Here is a 21,843-nt window from a genome sequence, read left to right on the forward strand (position 1 = left end):
AGTGGCCTGACGCGTTTCACACAGATCACCCCGGCTTCATCAGAGGCAGTTTGGCCACAGATTAAGCTCGTGAAACACGTCCGCTTACTGCCTGCATTTAACTTTTGTTGAATAAATGTTGGTGCAAAAAGTCTGTGCTTTGCTAATATCCCGATCCGGCTGAGGACGCCTGTGGAGAGCTTCAACGGCTTCCATATTGAATCCCTGGACGGCGCTGCCACAAAGACAAGACAATTGAGGACAGATCAACAGTGGCTTATCCACTAATCTGCTCGTATGCTAAACATAATGGCATCGTCAGGATCTAGTTTATACTTTTAAACTCAAGGAACACTTCCTTCTTATCTTTTCAGCTATATATAGATGAGATTTTATATACGGTTTTGGATAGCGGGCCTTCATACCCGCGTTCACAGATCGTAGCGCGGCCGCCGTAGGTAGAAATAAGAGATGAGCTTGCTGCTGCTGCAGATGAAACACTTGCTGATGATTATAATAAGATGCTGGTTGTGGCTTCCTGTCTGCGTTTCTCAGAAAGACATTTTAGGAAAGGTGGAGGTTGAGGGGGGTGAGCAGGACGCGTCTTTACCGCTAGATCTACAGATACTATACCTACGAGGCACAAGCGAGACAACAAAGTAACACGACTCTGCAAATCCGAGCATAGGAGAAAACATGAAATATCTCCCAAATCAGTTACTTTTCATAAAGTGAACTGAGAACACAACAGACAAAACCCACTCTATACACGGCACAGAACACAAACACGATTGGTTTCTTTTGTGCACATAAAACATTAAAGAGGTACTTTATTGAACAGGGCTGTGGAGTCCGTAGATAAGCCCTCAGACGCCTCAGTTTCTATACTTCTGACTCCAACTCCTCTGTAGGAACAGTAGAAAGAGTGTCAGTCCTTGATGGTTACCTGTAACCTCCAAGTCTCTGTGGAATGAGAGAGACCAGGAGCCCAATGGTGCCGTTTTGTTGGACACGGAGGTATATGAAAGAACACGTGCGTAGGATTATATTTTACAAGGAAGGGATGCAAAACTTGCAACCACCGTCTGGGCCTGCGGGAATAGAACCGTCCCCGCACGGTGACCCAGGTCTGTCGATGCAGATGCTGGTTGTTTCGCTCTCTTTAATTAGTTGTTAGGACTCCAAGGTCCTCCTGACTATGAACCCTTTGGGGGTATGGACTATGCTAAAGACACTGGTGGAGGCATACTTGATGATATACTACTATAAATAATTGTATAGGTGAGAAGTGTAACGTCTTACCTTCTCAGAAGGACAAACCATCATTTAATGGAAAAGGTAGATTTATTCATGTACGGTAGACAAGGCATTTCATGGGTCCTGGCCTGCTTCCTTAGGTCAGTAAAAATGCCTGAAAAGCTTTTGGTCACGAGCGCGAGTGCCGAAAATTTGAGGAGGCCAAGACTTGTGAAACGCGTTGTCTATTGTGCATGAATAAAATATACACCTTTACCATTAAAGCCAATGGGTACCGCTATAAAAATAAAGTCAGATACTCACCTAAGGAGAGGGAAGGCTCGGTCCTAATGAGCCTTCCCTCTCCTCTCCCGGTGCCCTCGGTGCTGCACTGGCTCCTCCGTTCGCGTCCGCCGCCGCAGGGACTTCGGAGGTCTTCGGGAGCACTCGGGCTTCCGAAGACGGGCCGCTCCATACTACAACGCGCGAGTGCGTCATAGAGGGCGCTCGCGCATGCGTAGTATGGAGCGGCCGCGTCATCGGGAGCCCGAGTGCTCCCGAAGGCTTCCGAAACCTCCCTTCGGTGGCGGAAGTGGCAGTATTTGACCAAACTGGTCGAATACTGCTACGGGGGATCCTGCGCTGGATCGGGCCCCGGGAGAGGAGAGGGAAGGCTCATTAGGACCGAGCCTTCCCTCTCCTTAGGTGAGTATCTGACTTTTTGTTTTTAAAAACGGTAAACATTCACTTTAAAGAGACACTGAAGAAAAAAAAAAAAATTATGATATAATGAATTGGTTGTGTAGTACGGATAATTACTAGAAGATTAGTAGCAAAGAAAATATTCTCATATTTTTATTTTCAGTTATATAGTTTTTTTTTATTTTTTTTTTAATAACATTGCATCATTCTCTAATATTTGCAGTTTACACACTGCTCAGCATTCTAAATGTTTTTTTACAGAGCAGGCTGGTGTACTATTGACCTGTCCTCTGGAGAGAAAAAGAAAAAACAGTGACTGACACTTGAGATGACAAGCTTCAGAAGACAGAGCTCTCTGCGACTTTGAAAGTTGTGGAGCTCAATTGCTCTTTTGCATAGATAACAAATGGAGTTTCTTAACTCTTCCTGTACCGGAAACAATATATGAGACTCATATCTGTGCTACTAATGTTTGATTTATTAGCTGTATATACATAAAAATCATTATAACCATAATTTTTTTTCCCTTAAGTGTCTTTTTAACTTACGACTTGTCTTTCTGAGAAGTAAGTCATTACACTTCCCATCTATATAACCATTCCTAGTAGTCAATCATCAAGGGCGCCTCCACCAATGTTTCTGCCTCTGTAAGGATGGTCAATGATAATTGTGCTGTGCTCCCAGTTGAGAGGAGAACTGTCATTTTTTGTCTGTTCACCGCTAAACTGACAGTGAATGGATTCTATGTTATAAATTGGCAGCGGATCCGTTGCAGCAAGCGGGCCGCACTTCTGTGCAGTCCGCGATAATCCCGGAAAGGTGGGGCCAATGGGGGAGGGGGGGTGCATCTGCCCTGGGCTATAGCAGGACCACAGCGGGCTACAGCCCACGTGTGCCGCCGCTCGGTCCCTGTACACAGCCCGGTGGCTGGCAGAAGCTGGGGGTTTCCATTGGTCTGCAAAAAGACCAATGGGAATCCTCAGCAACAGGAAAAATTCTCATTGGTTCATGGTGAACCAATGAAAATTCTCCCGGTTGCTATGGAGAATTGCATCCTATGTAGAGCCCCATGCTCCGCTGACCTCTGGGCTGAGTACAGAGGGACAGAGCGGCGGCAAGACAGGTGAGTGGCGATCACATTAGACGGGCGGAGGCAGATGGCACAGTGGGGATGCAAAGTGGATGTGCCAATTTTCTATTCACTCAAGTGGGAACCAAGCCTAATGCAAATGTATACAGCTTGAAAATGGACCAGTCCTTGCAGCGGCAGCATTTGATTGAATTATTTTCAAGCTGCATAAAAATTTGCATAAACAGTTGAATAATTCTGCATGACCTTCAACTTGCATCTCTACTACTCTATATTTAAAGGGCAACTGAATCGAGAGGGCCATAGAGGCTGCCACATTTTTTTTCCTTTTAAACAATACATATTGCCTGGCTGTCCTGCTGATCTCTCTGCCTAAAGGTGCCCATTAACAATGCAATCCTGTGGCCGATTGACAGAAAATGATTAGTGATGCCCATTAACCTCCTTGCCGGTTATCCCGAGCTGAGCTCGGGGTAACCTGCGCATGAGGATTGCTCAGGCCCCGCTGGGCCGATTTTCACAATTTTTCTTTCATTACACGCAGCTAGCACTTTGCTAGCTGCGTGCATAAATCGATCGCCGCCGCGTCGTGCTGAGGGGTGGATCGGGATTCCCTCTGACGTCCCGACGTCGGTGACGTCATCCCGCCCCGTCGCCATGGCGATCTTGCGCAGATCGCCGGCGGTGATCGAAGTAGATAGGGGGATGCCGCTTGTCAGCGGCTATCATGTAGCTAGCGCTAGGCTAGCTACATGATTTAAAAAAAAAAAAAAAAAGTGCTGCACTGCCCCCTTGCCGACATAATTGGAACGGCAAGAAGGTTAATGGTCAAATTCCCACTAGCCAATTTGAGCAGATGGCGTCAGTTTAGTGGACAGGGGGATCTAATGGTGCCCATACTTTACTTGATCTTCCTGATCAATCGGCCAATGGGTTCAAACATTCTATTGGATTAGGAGAAATGATTATGTTCCATGATGCTTGATCGATCGAAATTGGCTGATATCTGGTGAAAACACGCGCACCTCCTTTACCACTACCGTACCAGCAGTGTCTGCCCGGAGAGAGACGGTAAAACACCACCTCCCGACGGATTGCCGCACATGCCCGCCACGACGCTGCCCCATCCCCACAGGCTCCTCTCCCTGCTGTCTCTATGAGGGCAGATTGCTGACAGCCGCTTTCATTGGCTCCTGACGCTGTCTATCAATGGGAGCCACTGTAATTGGCTCTCAGTGATCACGTGGTCAGGAGCCAATGAAAGCAGCTCCTGACCTGCTTACAGAGCTCTGCCGTTTTCTAGACAGCAGAGCGAGCAAATTGCAGCAGGTTCAGAGCGGTGAGATCGTCGGGGACGTGTCATTCATCAGAACGTTGAATCTACGTCCAGCCAGTCAGAGCGGCAGCACCACCTGCTGGATGTATATTCAAACTGCGTCTGTCCGGAACCAGTTAATCCCGCTCCAGTCGTTGGGAGCACCCTGCGCATGCACAGTACAAAAACATCTCATACTGCGCATGATGCTTCCGGTGACAGGCGCTTGAATGCGGACGCACGCAGCCGGGGCCACGTAGACACAGTTGCCATCGACTGGCTCAGTCGCCGAAAACAAAACTGAGTCGCTGCGGGTCACCGGAGGATCAGTTTGTCCCAGCGCGGGCACAGCGTCACCACCGGGCGTCCAACTGAGGCCGTGCGCCCCAATATGAACTAAAAAAAAAAGACCCCTTAATCATTTACAAAAAAGGTATCGTTTATTTCTGTGCAGTTATCCCTATGCCCTATAGGACAGTGTACTTACAAACCTCAGCAGGTCACCCCAGCAAGGAAACCGTGTGCATGCTGGGACTTATAGTCCACCCACAAATAGCGAGCTTATAAAACAGGTTCAGGAACATTTTCCACGCAGCCATTAGGAACGGAGAATCCCCGCTGTGTGTCTTGTGAGTAGTGTAGTCCAGTTGTGACTCAGCTGTGCCACCATGTGGCTGAAGTACATATAGGCAATGTGCTTTGCAATTCTATTCGTTAGGCCAGTTCAGTTTCTTCTTTCATGTGCAAAAACCTCATTAAATATCTCCTTCTTCCCTCTTAAAAGACAGTCCACTCAGATGGATGATTTTCGAACGCCGGAGGCCCTTTGCAAGGCTGTCACGGCCACCGCCCAGCGATCGCGCCACTGCTGCAGCGTCAGACCTCCTCTGATCTCCCAAGGCAGGCACGCCTGGGCCGGCTGCTCCCACCTGCGGAACACACAAAAGGGATCATGTGATGAGGTCAGGCCCGCCCACTACTCTGGAAGGGGGAGGAGACCAACAGATATGTCAGCTGTGATATCATAGCCACCTTTTCCCTTCTGCGTCTTTTTGGGTGAGCTAGTCAAGTCTAGGTGGCCCACGGCTGCTTCCTGCTCACGACCACCAATTTGTAAGAAATAGGGAACCCAGCGGGAAACACTAACTTGAGGAGGCGGCAATAAACCTATTCGGTTGGTAGTGTGGATAGTATTTCCTGCTGGGTCCCTTATTTCTTACAAATTAGTGGCCCCGACCAGATTGCTGCGAGCACGGAGCAATAACTGTTGATCTATGAGGTTTCCTGCTGGCTCAGCTAGACTGGCTCCCTTTTGGGATGGCTTCTCATTCAAATACCTTACAATCAAATGGTTTATTTTTTCCTAAAGTAAACATTATGCAATATTTTTAAAAGATTGAATGTTTAAAGTGGACCTGAACTCAGAACTTCCTCTATGCTCTAAAATATAACCAAACGCATAATAATCTTTAAAGAAAAACAATTCTTTGTTACAGCTGGTACAAAGCCTGCAATAGATCTGCAGTGTGTCTACTTCCTTCTCTCATGGAAGCAGGCATAGGGTTCATGTCCTGTGTTTAGAAATTAGCTGCTCAGTCATGGCAGAGGAAATTCCTGAGCTGACACAGCTGAGATTAAATTACAGTGGTGATTAGTCACAGATGAGGGGGAATTAGACGGGCTAAGCTCTCTAAATAGATACAGGGTGCATTTCGCTATGCTTTCCTCCTGTCCTAGGCAAGAGGTCGGGTCCACCTTAAGGGGCAAAATATACACGTACAAGACAAGTAAAGTGAACACTGGGGCTTTCCACTGGGAATCTGTTATTTAATGTACACAGCATTCAGTTTACACCCCCCCCCCCTCCCAGAGGCCATCCCTGGAGTACTCCGGGACTCCCGTGAACAATGTCAGAGGCTGGTCCCTCAGGTGTATGTAGTTCAGCAGGAAAGACGAGGTGGGAGCTCTGTGTTACGTACCAGTCAGTCACTGTGGCCTGGACCTCCTTGCCGTACTCCAGGCTCTTCTCGCACTGCTCCATCAGACCCTGCAGCTTGGGGACCAGGATGTCCGTCTGCTGGGCGTAGTGTGCAGACAGCAGCTTCAGCAGGGCTGGAGACGGGAGAAAAATGACAAGATCGTTACTGAGGGCTGGAGAGAGGAGAAAAACCACAAGACCATTACTGAGGGCTGGAGAGAGGAGAAAAACTACAAGACCGTTACTGAGGGCAGGAGAGGGGAGGAAACAACAAGACCGTTACTAAGGGCAGGAGAGTGGAGGAAAAACAACAAGACCGTTACTGAGGGCAGGAGAGGGGAGAAAAACAACAAGACCGTTACTGAGGGGAGGAGAGAGGAGAAAAACGACAAGACCGTTACTGAGGGGAGGAGAGGGGAGAAAACAACAAGACTATTACTGAGGGGAGGAGAGGGGAGAAAATAACAAGATTATTACTGAGGGTAGGAGAGGGGAGAAAACAACAAGACCGCTACTGAGCGGAGGAGAGGGGAGAAAAGAACAAGACCGTTACTGAGGGCAGGAAAGGGGAGAAGAACGACAAGACCGTTACTGAGGGTAGGAGAGGGGAGAAAACAACAAGACCGCTACTGAGCGGAGGAGAGGGGAGAAAAGAACAAGACCGTTACTGAGGGCAGGAAAGGGGAGAAGAACGACAAGACCGTTACTGAGGGTAGGAGAGGGGAGAAAACAACAAGACCGCTACTGAGCGGAGGAGAGGGGAGAAAAGAACAAGACCGTTACTGAGGGCAGGAAAGGGGAGAAGAACGACAAGACCGTTACTGAGGGCAGGAGAAGGGAGAAAACAACAAGACCGTTACTGAGGGGAGGAGAGGGGAGAAAACAACAAGACCGCTACTGAGCGGAGGAGAGGGGAGAAAAGAACAAGACCGTTACTGAGGGCAGGAAAGGGGAGAAGAACGACAAGACCGTTACTGAGGGCAGGAGAAGGGAGAAAACAACAAGACCATTACTGAGCGCTGGAGATGGGAGAAAACAACAAGACAGTTACTGAGGGCAGGAGAAGGGAGAAAACAACAAGACCGTTACTGAGGGGAGGAGACGGGAGGAAACAACAAGACCGTTACTGAGGGGAGGAGACGGGAGGAAACAACAAGACCGTTACTGAGGGGAGGAGACGGGAGGAAATAACAAGACCGTTACTGAGAGCAGGAAAGGGGAGAAGAACGACAAGACCGTTACTGAGGGCAGGAGAGGGGAGGAAACAACAAGACCGTTACTGAGGGCAGGAGAGGGGATGAAACAACAAGACCGTTACTGAGGGGAGGAGAGGGGAGAAAACAACAAGACCGTTACTGAGGGGAGGAGAGGGGAGAAAACAACAAGACTATTACTGAGGGGAGGAGAGGGGAGAAAATAACAAGACTATTACTGAGGGTAGGAGAGGGGAGAAAACAACAAGACCGCTACTGAGCGGAGGAGAGGGGAGAAAAGAACAAGACCGTTACTGAGGGCAGGAAAGGGGAGAAGAACGACAAGACCGTTACTGAGGGCAGGAGAAGGGAGAAAACAACAAGACCGTTACTGAGCGCTGGAGATGGGAGAAAACAACAAGACAGTTACTGAGGGGAGGAGAGTGGAGAAAAACAACAAGACTGTTACTGAGGGGAGGAGAGTGGAGAAAAACAACAAGACCGTTACTGAGGGCAGGAGAGGGGATGAAACAACAAGACCGTTACTGAGGGGAGGAGAGGGGAGAAAACAACAAGACCGTTACTGAGGGGAGGAGAGGGGAGAAAACAACAAGACCGTTACTGAGGGGAGGAGAGGGGAGAAAACAACAAGACTATTACTGAGGGGAGGAGAGGGGAGAAAATAACAAGACTATTACTGGGGGTAGGAGAGGGGAGAAAACAACAAGACCGCTACTGAGCGGAGGAGAGGGGAGAAGAACAAGACCGTTACTGAGGGCAGGAGAAGGGAGAAAACAACAAGACCGTTACTGAGCGCTGGAGATGGGAGAAAACAACAAGACAGTTACTGAGGGGAGGAGACGGGAGGAAACAACAAGACCGTTACTGAGGGGAGGAGACGGGAGGAAACAACAAGACCGTTACTGAGGGGAGGAGACGGGAGGAAATAACAAGACCGTTACTGAGGGCAGGAAAGGGGAGAAGAACGACAAGACCGTTACTGAGGGCAGGAGAGGGGAGGAAACAACAAGACCGTTACTGAGCGCTGGAGATGGGAGAAAACAACAAGACAGTTACTGAGGGGAGGAGACGGGAGGAAACAACAAGACCGTTACTGAGGGGAGGAGACGGGAGGAAACAACAAGACCGTTACTGAGGGGAGGAGACGGGAGGAAATAACAAGACCGTTACTGAGGGCAGGAAAGGGGAGAAGAACGACAAGACCGTTACTGAGGGCAGGAGAGGGGAGGAAACAACAAGACCGTTACTGAGGGCAGGAGAGGGGAGAAAACAACAAGACCGTTACTGAGGGCAGGAGAGGGGATGAAACAACAAGACCATTACTGAGGGGAGGAGAGTGGAGAAAAACAACAAGACTGTTACTGAGGGGAGGAGAGGGGAGAAAACAGCAAGACCGTTACTGAGGGGAGGAGAGGGGAGAAAACAACAAGACCGTTACTGAGGGGAGGAGAGGGGAGAAAACAACAAGACCGTTACTGAGGGGAGGAGATGGGAGGAAACAACAAGACCGTTACTGAGGGGAGGAGAGGGGAGAAAACCACAAGACCGTTACTGAGGGGAGGAGAGGGGAGAAAACAACAAGACCGTTACTGAGGGGAGGAGATGGGAGGAAACAACAAGACCGTTACTGAGGGGAGGAGAGGAGAGGAAACAACAAGACCGTTACTGAGGGGAGGAGAGGGGAGAAAACAACAAGACCGTTACTGAGGGGAGGAGAGGGGAGAAAACAACAAGACCGTTACTGAGGGGAGGAGATGGGAGGAAACAACAAGACCGTTACTGAGGGGAGGAGAGGGGAGGAAACAACAAGACCGTTAGTGACGGGAGGAGAGGGGAGAAAACAACAAGACCGTTACTGAGGGCAGGAGAGGGGAGGAAACAGCAGGACCGTTACTGAGGGGAGGAGATGGGAGAAAACAACAAGACCATTACTGAGGGGAGGAGAAGGGAGAAAACAACAAGACCGTTACTGAGGGGAGGAGAGGGGAGAAAAGGACAAGACCGTTACTGAGGGGAGGAGAGGGGAGAAAAGGACAAGACCGTTACTGAGGGGAGGAAACAACAAGACCGTTACTGAGGGCAGCAGACACAGGAAAGCCAATAACCAGCTGCTCCACTTACTGTCGGTGTCCGGGCTCTGGCTCTCCCGCAGCTTCTTGTGTATCTTAGACAGGGCCTGATTACGGCTGTTCACCTGGGAACGCAGGCAGAGCAGCTGCTTCTTGATATCGGTCACGTGAGCGAGGACGGTCTCTGGAGCCTGTGAATTGCAGAATGGAGTGTGTGAATCGTTTGTATTCTGGGGGAGTTCACTCTATTACCGGACTGCCAATACTTAAACAGTCTTCTGTTGTTTCATGCTGCAGATTAGTTTGCCAATAAGACAAAATGGCCGTCCTTATGTCAATCACAAGCTCTTTGAGCAGCACTTATCTGCCAGCGTGCCGCCTCCTGTACCACACGAACAGTGCTGCATGTACGCAACTTCAGTATATGGGGTGGTCTCATGGGGCACAGGCGTCAGTGATCAAGAGCGGGGGGGGGGCGGTCGAAGGGGACATTTGGGCAGCAGGCCGGAAGGGCTAAAGGGGCCCATACACCTAACGATTTTCCCGCCGATATACAGCAGATTCAATCACTGTGATCGAATCTGCTGTGAAATCGTTGCGCAAATGCTGACAGAACAATCGATTTCCGTCTGAAATCAATCGTTCCCGTCGATCTGTCCGTGCAGAAGATTTTGCTCGATCGCCGGCGGGTCGGGAGTGCGTCGATAGCGGCGTTGGAATGCCCGACGACCGACGCTAGCTGCAATACATTACCTGCTCCGCCGGTGCGAGTCCCCTGGTCTTCGCTGTCTTCTTCTCCGCTGGGCTCCGGGTACCGGATGGCTTCACTTCCTGTCCCGGCAGGAAGTTTAAACAGTAGAGTGCCCTTTACTGTTTAAACTTCCCCCGGCAGGAAGTTCAATGAACCTGGAGCCGAGCATGGAAAAAAAGACAGCGGAGACCGGGTGGCACGGACGTCAGCTTCACAGATGGTGAGTCGATTTCATGCTGAAATCGATTCACAATCTGTTTGCAGTAAAGGCAGCCATATGATCCCTCTCTGATCAGATTCGATCAGAGAGGGATCTATCTGTTGGTCGATCTGATGGCAAATCGACCAGTGTATGGCCACCTTAAAGGGAAACTGAAGTAAGAGGTATACAGAGGCTACCATATTTATTTCCTTTTAAGCAATACCAGTTGCCTGGCAGCCCTGCTGATCCTCTGCCTCTAATACTATTAGCCATAGCCCCAGAACAAGCATGCAGCAGATCAGGTGTTTCTGACTTTAAAGTCAGATCTGACAAGACTAGCTGCATGCTTGTTTCTGGTGTTGTTTAGATACTACTGCAGAGAAATAGACCAGCAGGGCTGCCAGGCAACTGGTATTGATTAAAAGGAAATAAATATGGCAGCCTCCGTATACCTCTTACTTCAGTTCCCCTTTAAGAAGATTTGGAAATCAGTGTGCAGATTCAACCATAGAGGGATCTATCTGATGGTCGATTTGGTGGCCATCATCTTCTGTGTGGCAACCTTTACTTGCCCTATCGCAGGAGATCTCAGTAACAAGTGGGCTAATCGCCAAGCTTTTTGTTCTGCTTGTTCTAGCTTCTCTTTTGTTCAAGCTTCTTTGTTAAGGATATGGGATGATAACATAAAACCATGCGACTCCTCCATTATGCAGAGATAACCATTAATATGCCAATTCCAACTTGCAAAATGTATGCATCTTGGAATTGGGCCAATGAAAAGTTCCTTCTGCCAATGGCGATGGTCTCAGTTACAAGCTGCGTGCAGTCAGCATTCACTTTGCATCTATACGTATCTTTAGTTATGAACTGCACATTGTAGGAGGGGGTTTTGTAAAGTCTTATCACCCTGAAGTTATTAAAAAGGAACTTTAGCCCCTCCCACAGTGTGATGTCAGCACCTAGGTACTGACATCACACTGTGGGAGCCTTGTTGCATTGTGGAAATAACAGCAGTTTCCAGCTGCCAAGAAAGCAGCAGCTCCTTCCACTGACATCACCTGCCAGCAGTAAAAATGTCACCACCGGTGATAAAATGTCAGAATGTAAATCAAGGAGAGAAAAGATTTTACAATGGGAAAAAAATCCAAATCATTTATAAATAATTACTGTAAAAATTGAGCACTTTTTCTCATTACATTATTTTCACTGCAGTATATTGATAAGATGCTGTCAGTTTCATCATTGGGCCCCTAAGTGCATGATGTTGTGGAAATCAGCTCATTGTATCTTATTACAGATTGCGCCTGAAGTGACTAAAATGATGGAGAAGATTGAGGCTTGTAGCGTGATAAAGTTCCTGCATTTGAAAGGCAATATTAGTGCCCGCATCACAATGCATCAACATCTGTCTTGAAAGGTCACGTCTTGTTTGTTTCTGGAAAGGGTTAGCCATACACTGGTTGATTTGCCATCAGATTCGACTAACAGATAGATCCCTCTCTGATCGAATCTGATCAGAGAGGGATTGTATGGCTGCCTTTACTGCAAACAGATTGTGAATCGATTTCAGCATGAAACCGATCATGCTGCCGCCAGCTATACATTACCTGATCTGGCCAGTTCGACTCCCCCGGTCTCCGCTGTCTTCTTCTCCGCGCTGGTCTCCGGTCCGGCTGGCTTGCTTCACTGAACTTCCTGTCCAGGGGAAGTTTAAACAGTAGAGGGCGCTCTGCTGTTTAAAACTTCCTGCCGGGACAGGAAGTTCAGTGAAGTTGCAGCCCTGATGCCCGGAGCGGAGAGTCGGGCATTCGAACGCCGCAGTCGACGCACTCCCGACCTGCCGATGATCGAGAAAAATCTTCCGCACGGACGGATCAACTGGAACGATTGATTTCGGATGGAAATCGATCGTTCTGTCAACGTTTGCGCGACGCTTTCCCTGCAGATTCGATCACAGTGATCGAATCTGCTGTATATCGGCCGGAAAATTGTTAGGTGTATGGGCCCCTTTAGCAGAAGTGGAACCTAAAGTGCAGACACCTTAGACACATGCAGGTTGTCATGAATGTTTTTCCACACACTGAGGCCAGTTTCATTCATGATCATTTGGATGGTTGTTCCTCTGTCTTCCAGGATTAACCACCATTTTCTTCAACGTCAGTTATCGATGGTCTTCCAGGACTTGGCTCCTCTCTGAGGGACATGTGACCACTTTAGAAATTCCTTATTCCTCCTCACAATTGTTTCATAAGATGGGTCGGAAGCGGCCGACATTGTGCAAGCGCATCCAATGACATGGGCACGCTCGCACGATGCTGGCCGCACATGTGCAGAAGTGCCTACTCTCCGGAGGGCCGGCAACCTTCATGGGCAGCCAGTAAGGACCACCGGAGCTGTGGCGAGGGACTCAAGAGACATCTAGGGGCTGGGAGAAGCCCCAAGCAAGTAAAAATTGCTATTTAATGTTGCCTCGTGAGTTCTTTAAGGACCAACGATGTCACGGACATCACTAGTATTCTATAACATCTTCCAGGTGATAATTAAAACAATTCCCCCTTGAATAGAACTCCATGCTTGCGGAGCGGACCTTGTATAGCGGCAGGCCGATACAGGCGTAGATCCCCTTGTAGACATTGTAGTAGGGATGGTGGGGGCTGGACAGCCGATTGATGGAGAGGTCTTGAGCCGGAATGTCATCTGCCCTGTGGGAGACACCAATATACAGACATGTGATTTTTTTTTATGTACTCTTGCTGTACTGGATAAAATATATAATTTCTTAGTAAAGCTAGTACTATATGTGTATATGCTTATCTCATGCCACTTCAGATGCACTTTAAAATATGAGTGTCCTCTCTCTGTTCCCCTGCCTGACGCAAATTTCTGCCTTTGCTCTTTTGGAAAAAAGAAGGTCAGAGGAAGGCACTGTCGGCTTCATCTCAGTTGTAGCTAGTGTAAACTTTTTTTCTCATCCCCCATTCAGGCTAATTGACATTCGGATCGCAAAATGCAATCGCCTAGTGATTGCGATTTTTAGGGATTTTAACCGGCGAATGCGCTTTGCAATTCTCATTTGGAGTAATGAGAATCTAATCCTGATGGCTCTGTGATGACACTAAAGCAAAAAAACAAAAATCATGATATATTGATTTGCATGTGTAGTACAGCTAAAAAATAAAACATTAGGAGCAGAGACAGTCTAATATTGTTTCCAGTACAGGAAGAGTTAAGAAACTTCAGTGATCTATGCAAAAGAGCCACTGAGCTCCAGGACTTTCAAAGTCGCCGAGAGCTCTGTCTTCTGAACTGTCTGGTGCTGTATTGTTTTTTTTTTCTTGCAGAGAAGAGTTCAAAAGTTCACTAGCCTGCTCTGTAAAATCATTTAGAATGCCGAGTAGTGTGTAAACTGCAAATATTAGAGAATGATGCAATGCTATAAAAAAACAAAAAAAACAACAACTCTATAACTGAAAATAAAAATATGAGAATATTTTCTTTGCTACTTATCTTCTAGTAATTATCCGTACTACACAACCAATTCATAGTATTTTTAAATACTATGACCCCCCCCCCCAATCAGTGTGATCATCTCTCATAGGCATCAGCCTATGAGAGCGATCTCTTTCCCTGCCACTCGAGGGGACAGCTCAGTGACAGAGCTACCCCCCTACAGTGCTGTAGGAGGTCGCAGCGCTGTATAAAACAATAACGGCTCTTTTTTTTCGGTTTTGCAGCCTGTCAGGGATTGCGGTTGGTAGGCTGAACTCACAGCTCCGCGTCTCGGCAGGGAACACTCGCATGTGCGCTCCCTGCTAGTCTCCACCCCCAGGACTTGACACCAATCGGCGCTAGGCGGTCCTGGGGAGCCACTCTGCGGCCGCCAATCAGCATTAGGCGGTTGCAGAGAGGTTAAAGTGCTGCACATTAGTGATTCATACTAATTGCAAACACTGCAGTGAGAACAAACACACATACAATACACACACGCGTAACACTACTCACACACGCCTAACACTAACACTACACACAACCCACTACACTCACAACACACACACACACAACACACACACACACACACACACAACACACAACACACACACAAAACACACACACACAACACACACACACACACACACACACACACACACACACACACACACACACACACACACACACACACACACACACACACACACACACAATTATTATGCAAATTATATTTCCCTCTGATTTTCCTAATTAGTGAATGCAAGTGACAGTCAGCATCATCTTTTAGTCATGAACCATTAGAGCATAATTCAAATGTTACTGAACAAACCTACTCTTAACAGGATTTATTCAAAAATAATAATAATAAAAAACAAACAAAAAAAAAACAAAAAAATAAAAAAAAAAACAACCACTTGCCGACCGCACACTCATACCGTGCGGCGGCAAAGTGGTAGCTGGAGGACCAGCGACGCAGATCTGCGTCGCCAGGTGCCTCTCTAATTAATCAGGAAAGGCCGCTCCGTTTCCTGTTAGATCACGGAGCGGGTCTCCGTGAATAGCCTACGAGCCGCTGATTGCGGTTTGCAGACTAAATTTAAACGTAGGAGACATATGTCTCCTTTGTTTACATTGTACGGCGCTGCTGCGCAGCAGCGCCGTAAGGCAGATCGGCGATCCCCGGCCAATCAGCGGCCGGGGATCGCCGCCGTGTGACAGGGGACAGCTTGTCACTGGCTGCACAGGACGGATAGCGTCCTGTGCAGCCCGGATCACCAGGGGGGAAAGGTAGAAGAGGGAGGGGGGAATTTCGCTGCGGAGGGGGGGCTTTGAGGTGCCCCCCCCCCGCAACAATACAGCCAGCAGGAGCGATCAGACCCCCCCTGCACATCATTCCCATAGGGGGGGGGGCGATCTGGTCGCTCTGCCTGCACCCTGATCTGTGCTGGGGGCTGTAGAGCCCACCCAGCACAGATCACTAAAAACAGCGCTGGTCCTTAAGGGGGGGGGGGGGGGGGGGGGGTAAAGGGTGGGTCATCAAGTGGTTAAAATGCACTGTTCCAAATTATTACGCAAACAGCTTTAAAACATTTTATAGGCTGTAAAGAACTGAAAATGGTCATTTGTTGAATTTGCACCATTAGGAGGTCATATTTACTATAATCAAAAACATCTTAAAGCAAGTCTGAAGGGAAAAAAAAAGACAGATACTCTCCTAAGGAGAGGGAAGGCTCTGGGTCCTATAAAGGCTTCCTGTTCTCACGGTGCCCGAGTTCCAACGCTGGCTCCCCCGTTAGCAGTCTACGACTGATCAGTCAGAGACTGCTCTCTTCTGTCACTTCCGGCGCTGAGGGTCTCTTCGGGAGCCCAAAGACGGCCGCTCCATAAGGTGCATGCGGTGTACTGAGCGGTCGTACTTACGCCCTTTTGTTCTCTGTTGGACCCAGGACTACATTTCCCATAATCCCGAGCTGTACCAAGTTCCTCCTATAGCCTCACTTACCCTTCAGGAGAAAGCTTCTGCAGCGCTGGAAGGGAAATAGCTGAGAATTGTTTGACATCCTTCATGACCGAGTCCTGGAGGCGACGGGATTCGTGGATCACTTCCTGGGGGCGGGGCAGCAGCTTGTCCTTAATGTATTTATGCACCTTGTGAGAAAGGAGACAGTGGCCAGTTATAAATGTACTATAAATACATAATAATTATATGGTAGGACATTAGGCTATGACTATGGTAGGATTAGAGTGTGAGCTCCTCTGAGGACAGTCAGTGACATGACTATGTACTCTGTAAAGTGCTGCAGAAGATGTCAGTGCTATATAAATACATAATAATAATATGGTAGGACATTAGACTATGACTATGGTGGGATTAGAGTGTGAGCTCCTCTGAGGACAGTCAGTGACATGACTATGTACTCTGTAAAGTGCTGCAGAAGATGTCAGTGCTATATAAATACATAATAATAATATGGTAGGACATTACACTATGACTATGGTAAGATTAGAGTGTGAGCTCCTCTGAGGACAGTCAGTGACATGACTATGTGCTCTGTACAATGCTGCAGAAGATGTCAGTGCTATATAAATACATAATAATAATATGGTAGGACATTAGACTATGACTATGGTGGGATTAGAGTGTGAGCTCCTCTGAGGACATTCAGTGACATGACTATGTACTCTGTAATGTGCTGCAGAAGAGGTCAGTGCTATATAAAAACTTAAAAATTTGGTAGATAAATTAGATTATAGCTATGTTAAACACTGGATTATGCATTCCTCTGAAGGAACAAGAGAATTGGTGTAGTCTGTGTAAAGACATATGGAAAAAGCGAGCAATATAATTGAATCACAATTAGAATAATGAATTATGTATTTTTAGGGTGTTGGAGGTAACTGGAGCAGCCAGAGAAATCCCTTACAAACGGAGAGATAACACACAGACTGTATGCAGGCAGTGTCAGGAGTGATGTAATGCTAGAGTGCTAGCCTCTGGGTCACACTGCTGCCCTGATATAGGTCTAATGGTAACAAGGGCCTATATGTAACTGAAAAGTGAATAAAAAGGACTTTCAACATCCAAGATGGACTTTATTTCCTCACCTCTGCGCAGCCGCGTCGCACCTGGGTCTTCGCCACGGCATTCCCCTTAATTAAAATTTGGATTTGTTTTTGCTTCTTCTCCTGTAAAACAGAAAGACGAGGAATCCTAAACAGACAGCAGAGATCGCAGCCACAGCAAACATCATCAATAGAAAAACGGTTGTCCCCTGTAAACACGGAGGAAGCCTCTCGGAATACTACATGATCCTGAAACCTGAGCAAGCGTTACATAAAACGAAACATCCAGAGACCCACTAACAACGTGCTGGTCTACTAAAGCCTGTCTGCACATTTCTTTCCGCGTTTCATCAAATTGTGCTGCTCTGCTACCCTATGCAGAGCAGCACACGACCAGTCAGGGAAGAGCAAGGGGAGAGGCGTGGCTGAAGTGAGAGACAGCGTCTCCTCCCCTCCAGGCTGTGCACAGCGATGTGGCTACGCCCCCTCTGTTCCCATGGTACTTTGGTGATTTGTCTCACAGGTCGGACATTGTGGTGCTCAGCCACAGTTCATGAACAGGAGTTAAGGAGATGAATGTTATAATTATATAAATGTTAATGCGGGGGTGACAGAATATATTTTTTATACACACACAGATATACAGTATATTTTGTGGTGGTCGGGAGGGTGGTTGGGGAAAGAATTGTGGGAGAAGCACTTAAAATGATAGTCGATCTCTTGAACTTGGCAATTTTTAAAGTAGTTTGCAAGCCCAAAAATTGTGGGCACCCCTGCTGTACACTATGGCATAGAAAAACCAGACATAAGGATTGCTGATGTGATGCAAAGAATCCCGTGTTGATGCACGATTATGCTAATTTCCTACGCAAATTCATGCAGGGTTCAATTTTCAAGTTGCTTAAGATTTGCACAATCCTGCCTCAACTCGGACTTATTTGCATCTCATTCACCAATCCTAAACACATGTGGCGACTTCCCCTGCAAAATGTAACACCCATTTCGCCTCCCTCTGGACAGAGGGCGGAGCCATGCAAATTATTGCTTTTTGCCGTTGTGTGCCTGGCGCTCATCCTGGTTTACAACACTTCTACTCGTCAAGGACACGTAGATAATGAGATTCTAATTTTATGCAGCCTGTAAATGGACCATTTTCCAAGGCAGCAGCAACTGCAGTTCATTTGGTCCATTTCCAAACTGCATAAAATTTACATAAAATTAGCACAGTATTTGAATCAACTCTGTATTATTAGCATCTCATTGGACACCCCTAATGTATAGTCTTACAACACAAATATACAGAAACGTAATTTTCTTGCGTCTAAAATGTTTCTTTTCGCTTCCAACATGCGTTTCCCTTTTCCAACTAGTGATGGTCAAGTAGATGCAATTAACTTCGAGTTGAGCAAATGTATGCAAATTTGTATGCAGCTTGAAAATGAACCAATCAAATACTGCTGAGGTAATATTCGATTGGTTTATTTTCAAGCTGCATACATTGTCATAACAATTTGCATAAATTTGCATCAACTCGAAGTTATTTGCATCTACTTGACCATCACTATTTCCAACTGTAGAAATTAAACTGGAGTAGGGAGTGAGAAATGAAAGGATAACAGGAATGCTGATAGAAGCAGCATCATTTATGTATCATGTTTCTCTATTATAAAAAGCACCAAGCTGGGAATAGAAAAGGAAGCAGAGGGAAGAGAGAAATATGAACCGTGTTAACATCTTACTAAGTAATAACTTGAATTGAACCCGAGGTGAGAGAGATAAAGAGACTGCCATATTTATTTCCTTTTTAACAATACCAGTTGCCTGGCAGCCCTGCTGATCTTTTGGCACCAATAGTGTCTGAATCACAATCCTTTGAAACAAGCATGTGGCAATTCCAGTCTTCAGTCAAACTTCGGATCTACATGCTTGTTCAGGGTATATGGCTAAAGTATTAGGGGGACAGCATGTGCATTTTTAAAGGGACTCCAAGCACCTCTCATGGGCATGCCTTTAAAGAGACTCTGAAGTCTCGTAAAAATACAGTTTTTATTGTAAAAATGTGTTTAACGTTACTGTCCTACCTAAACTGCCGCATCCCCGCCGCTGTACACTAACTAAATCCCCCCTACCTCCCCGGGAGCAATCCGGGCAGCGCTTCCGTGAGAGGCAGAGCTATGAGCCGCAGCTCTGACTCTCAGCCCAGATCGCCGCCTCTCCCCCGCCCCTCTCAGTCTTGCTTCACTGAGAGGGGCGGAGATCTGCCGCTGACAGACACCTGTGAGGCAGGGCTGCGGCTCATAGCTCTGCCTCACACGAAAGAGTAGAGGGCAGCGAAATCCACAACCAAGAAAGTCGTGGATTTTGCGGGGGAGAGGGAGGGCGAGTTAGGGGGGGGGATTTAGTTAGTGCACAGCGGCGGGGATGCGGCGATTTAGGTAGGACAGTAATGTTACACACTTTTAAAATAAAAACACGATTTACAGGAGACTTCAGTGTCTCTTTAAGATAGACGACTTCCAACAAAGTCGTGCTATGACCCCTCTCTGGAGGAGCCTCTTGCAATGGCCATGTGTGTCACTTCCTCTTCCTGCTTCATCCAGTGATGAAATCGAACGAAAACTATTTGGTGTAGAATGGCGATTCAGGCATCAAATGAAAGAGGAGAGCACAAGCTACAGAATGGTATGCATCTTTAAGTACTTTGCAGTACTGGTCAGAGTCTTAAAGGCATGCCTATGAGAGGTGCTCGGAGTCCCTTTAATAGGAAATAAATATGGAATCCTCCATATCACTCTCACTACAGTATCCCTTTAGGCTACTTACACACCAGGACGTTGCGTTTAGGGGACGTTATAGGGCACATAACGTGCCCCTAACGCAACGCCTGGTGCTCTCTGATGTGGACGTCAGAGTGAGCCGCGTTGTGCAGCTCACTCTGGCGTCCGTGATGCCGTGATGCGTACTCTTGGACGCATGCGGCATCACGTGGTCCCGCACCCGGGCAATCGCCGCACAGAGCGGCCGCTTCAGGAAGTAAACACTGCACGTCACACCGTGCAGTGAATATTAATTAGCCATGTGCCTGGCCGCTCTCCACTCCTCCCCAACACTACTGAGCATGTGCGCACAGTCCGCATAATGCACAGCATGCAGCACTCTCAACGGATGTGCTGCATTACAATGTAACGCAAAGTGGGCAGTGTGAACAAGCCCATTGATTTTTCATTACTGTGCGGTGGGGCTGCGTTACAGGCTGCACTAACGTGCGCCTGTAACGTCTTAGTGTGTAAGCAGCCTTACTCATAAAGTATAACATGGTGGAAGAGGAGAGAGAAAAGTGGTCTCCTTGCCCTTAAAAAAAAAAATTCTAATTCCAGAACTAAGTAAAGTAAAGAAATAATGCTATAGATGGAAACTTTGTAAATTAACGTTCAGATCTACATTAAAAAGAACCAGCAACATAAGAAAACTGTGACCAAACTAACAAGATTTTCAACAAACAACGCTGGTGTGTTTCTGAAACCTCCCCAATATTTCAACTTTTGCACCTGTTGAAGGGCGCTGACCCACGGGTGCCTCTAGGAATGCTGGCCTTGATATCCGCGACTTACGTCTATGTCCTGCCAATTTCTAAAATAAAATCTGCCCCGCGAGGCTCTGGAAATTCCGGCACACCATAGGCCGTAACATGAATTACAGATATCGCGGCGCTCATAATTTGGCTGCAGTCCAAAGACGGAGCCCAAATGTCTATAAAACAGCATAATTTGGCCACCAGCAATAGCTGGAAACCGAATTACGTATTTCCCCAGAGTCCATGGCAGCCAGGAGTGGGAGTAGTAATTAACGCTGCCGGAACTTTTGCAGGAGCAGGGTGAGAATTTTTCGGCTTTACCCTGCGCCTTAATTACAAGAATGATCCGACCCGTCCCTTTCACAGCCCAATCCCAGTGCATTAGGTGTCTAAAAATATTGTCAGATTGGCCACATTTTGTCATGTGACAGGTGCCCTTTGATAAGGACACTGATCTAGCTTACGGACCAGCAGCAGGCAGGCGTCCCGGATGTTCTGCTGTTGCTGTTGGAGAATGTTCACTTCCTGTTTGCGATCTGTCGCTGCCTCTTGAAGCGCCCGACATTCTTGCAGCAGCGAATCCCGACAGCCTCGCAGGAGGACCGATCGCAGCTCAGAGTCAAACGCCGTCCTGAGACACACCCAGCACAGTTAGTGATATGCAGAAAACAGGTTAATGTTGCAATGATTCTCAGTCAATTTCAATTATTTTTTCACATCTAGAAACCTCATAGCTTTAATTTCAATTTGTCATGGAAGCCTTATCAATGCACTGAGCTCACCAAGCTGCAGGAAGATGGTTGTTTTAACTCTGACTGTTGGAGATAAGAGGCTAATTTATAGCAGCGTTTCTCTGTGTGAGGCTGTTAAGCTGGCCATACACTGGCCCGATTTGCCGCCGTTTCAACAGCAGATTCGATCACTGGGATCGAATCTGCTGCCAATCGTTCGCGCTACACGCCAAATTTCGATCCATTCCGTCCGATCCCGTCGATCGCGCCGTGCGGAAAATAACCGTCGATCGCCCGCGGGTAAAGAGCGCATCGCTAGCGGCGTTCGAGTGCCCGACGACCGACGCAATAGACCCGCATACATTACCTGCTCCGCCGGCGCGACTCCCGGGTCTCCGCTCTGGCCTGGTCTCCGGCATGCTTCCCTTCTTCCTGTCCCGGCAGGAAGTT

General features: G+C 47.6%; 1 protein-coding gene across 1 annotated transcript in view; it reads right to left on the bottom strand.

The window, feature by feature from the left end:
• Positions 1 to 4,735: 4,735 nt before the first annotated feature.
• Positions 4,736 to 21,843, bottom strand: part of HAUS5 (HAUS augmin like complex subunit 5) — a 43,128-nt gene continuing 26,020 nt past the window's right edge. Inside the window, exons 14-20 of the mRNA XM_068243242.1 lie at positions 21,131 to 21,293; positions 17,131 to 17,211; positions 16,028 to 16,173; positions 13,124 to 13,238; positions 9,636 to 9,774; positions 6,302 to 6,434; positions 4,736 to 5,251 (exon numbers count right to left, since the gene is read on the bottom strand). Of these exons, the coding sequence (XP_068099343.1) occupies positions 5,116 to 5,251; positions 6,302 to 6,434; positions 9,636 to 9,774; positions 13,124 to 13,238; positions 16,028 to 16,173; positions 17,131 to 17,211; positions 21,131 to 21,293 (913 nt within the window). The 3' untranslated portion in view covers positions 4,736 to 5,115. The remainder of the gene's footprint in view (positions 5,252 to 6,301; positions 6,435 to 9,635; positions 9,775 to 13,123; positions 13,239 to 16,027; positions 16,174 to 17,130; positions 17,212 to 21,130; positions 21,294 to 21,843) is intronic.

This window comes from Hyperolius riggenbachi, chromosome 6, assembly GCF_040937935.1.
Source record: "Hyperolius riggenbachi isolate aHypRig1 chromosome 6, aHypRig1.pri, whole genome shotgun sequence".
NCBI classification, from domain to species: Eukaryota; Metazoa; Chordata; class Amphibia; order Anura; family Hyperoliidae; genus Hyperolius; species Hyperolius riggenbachi.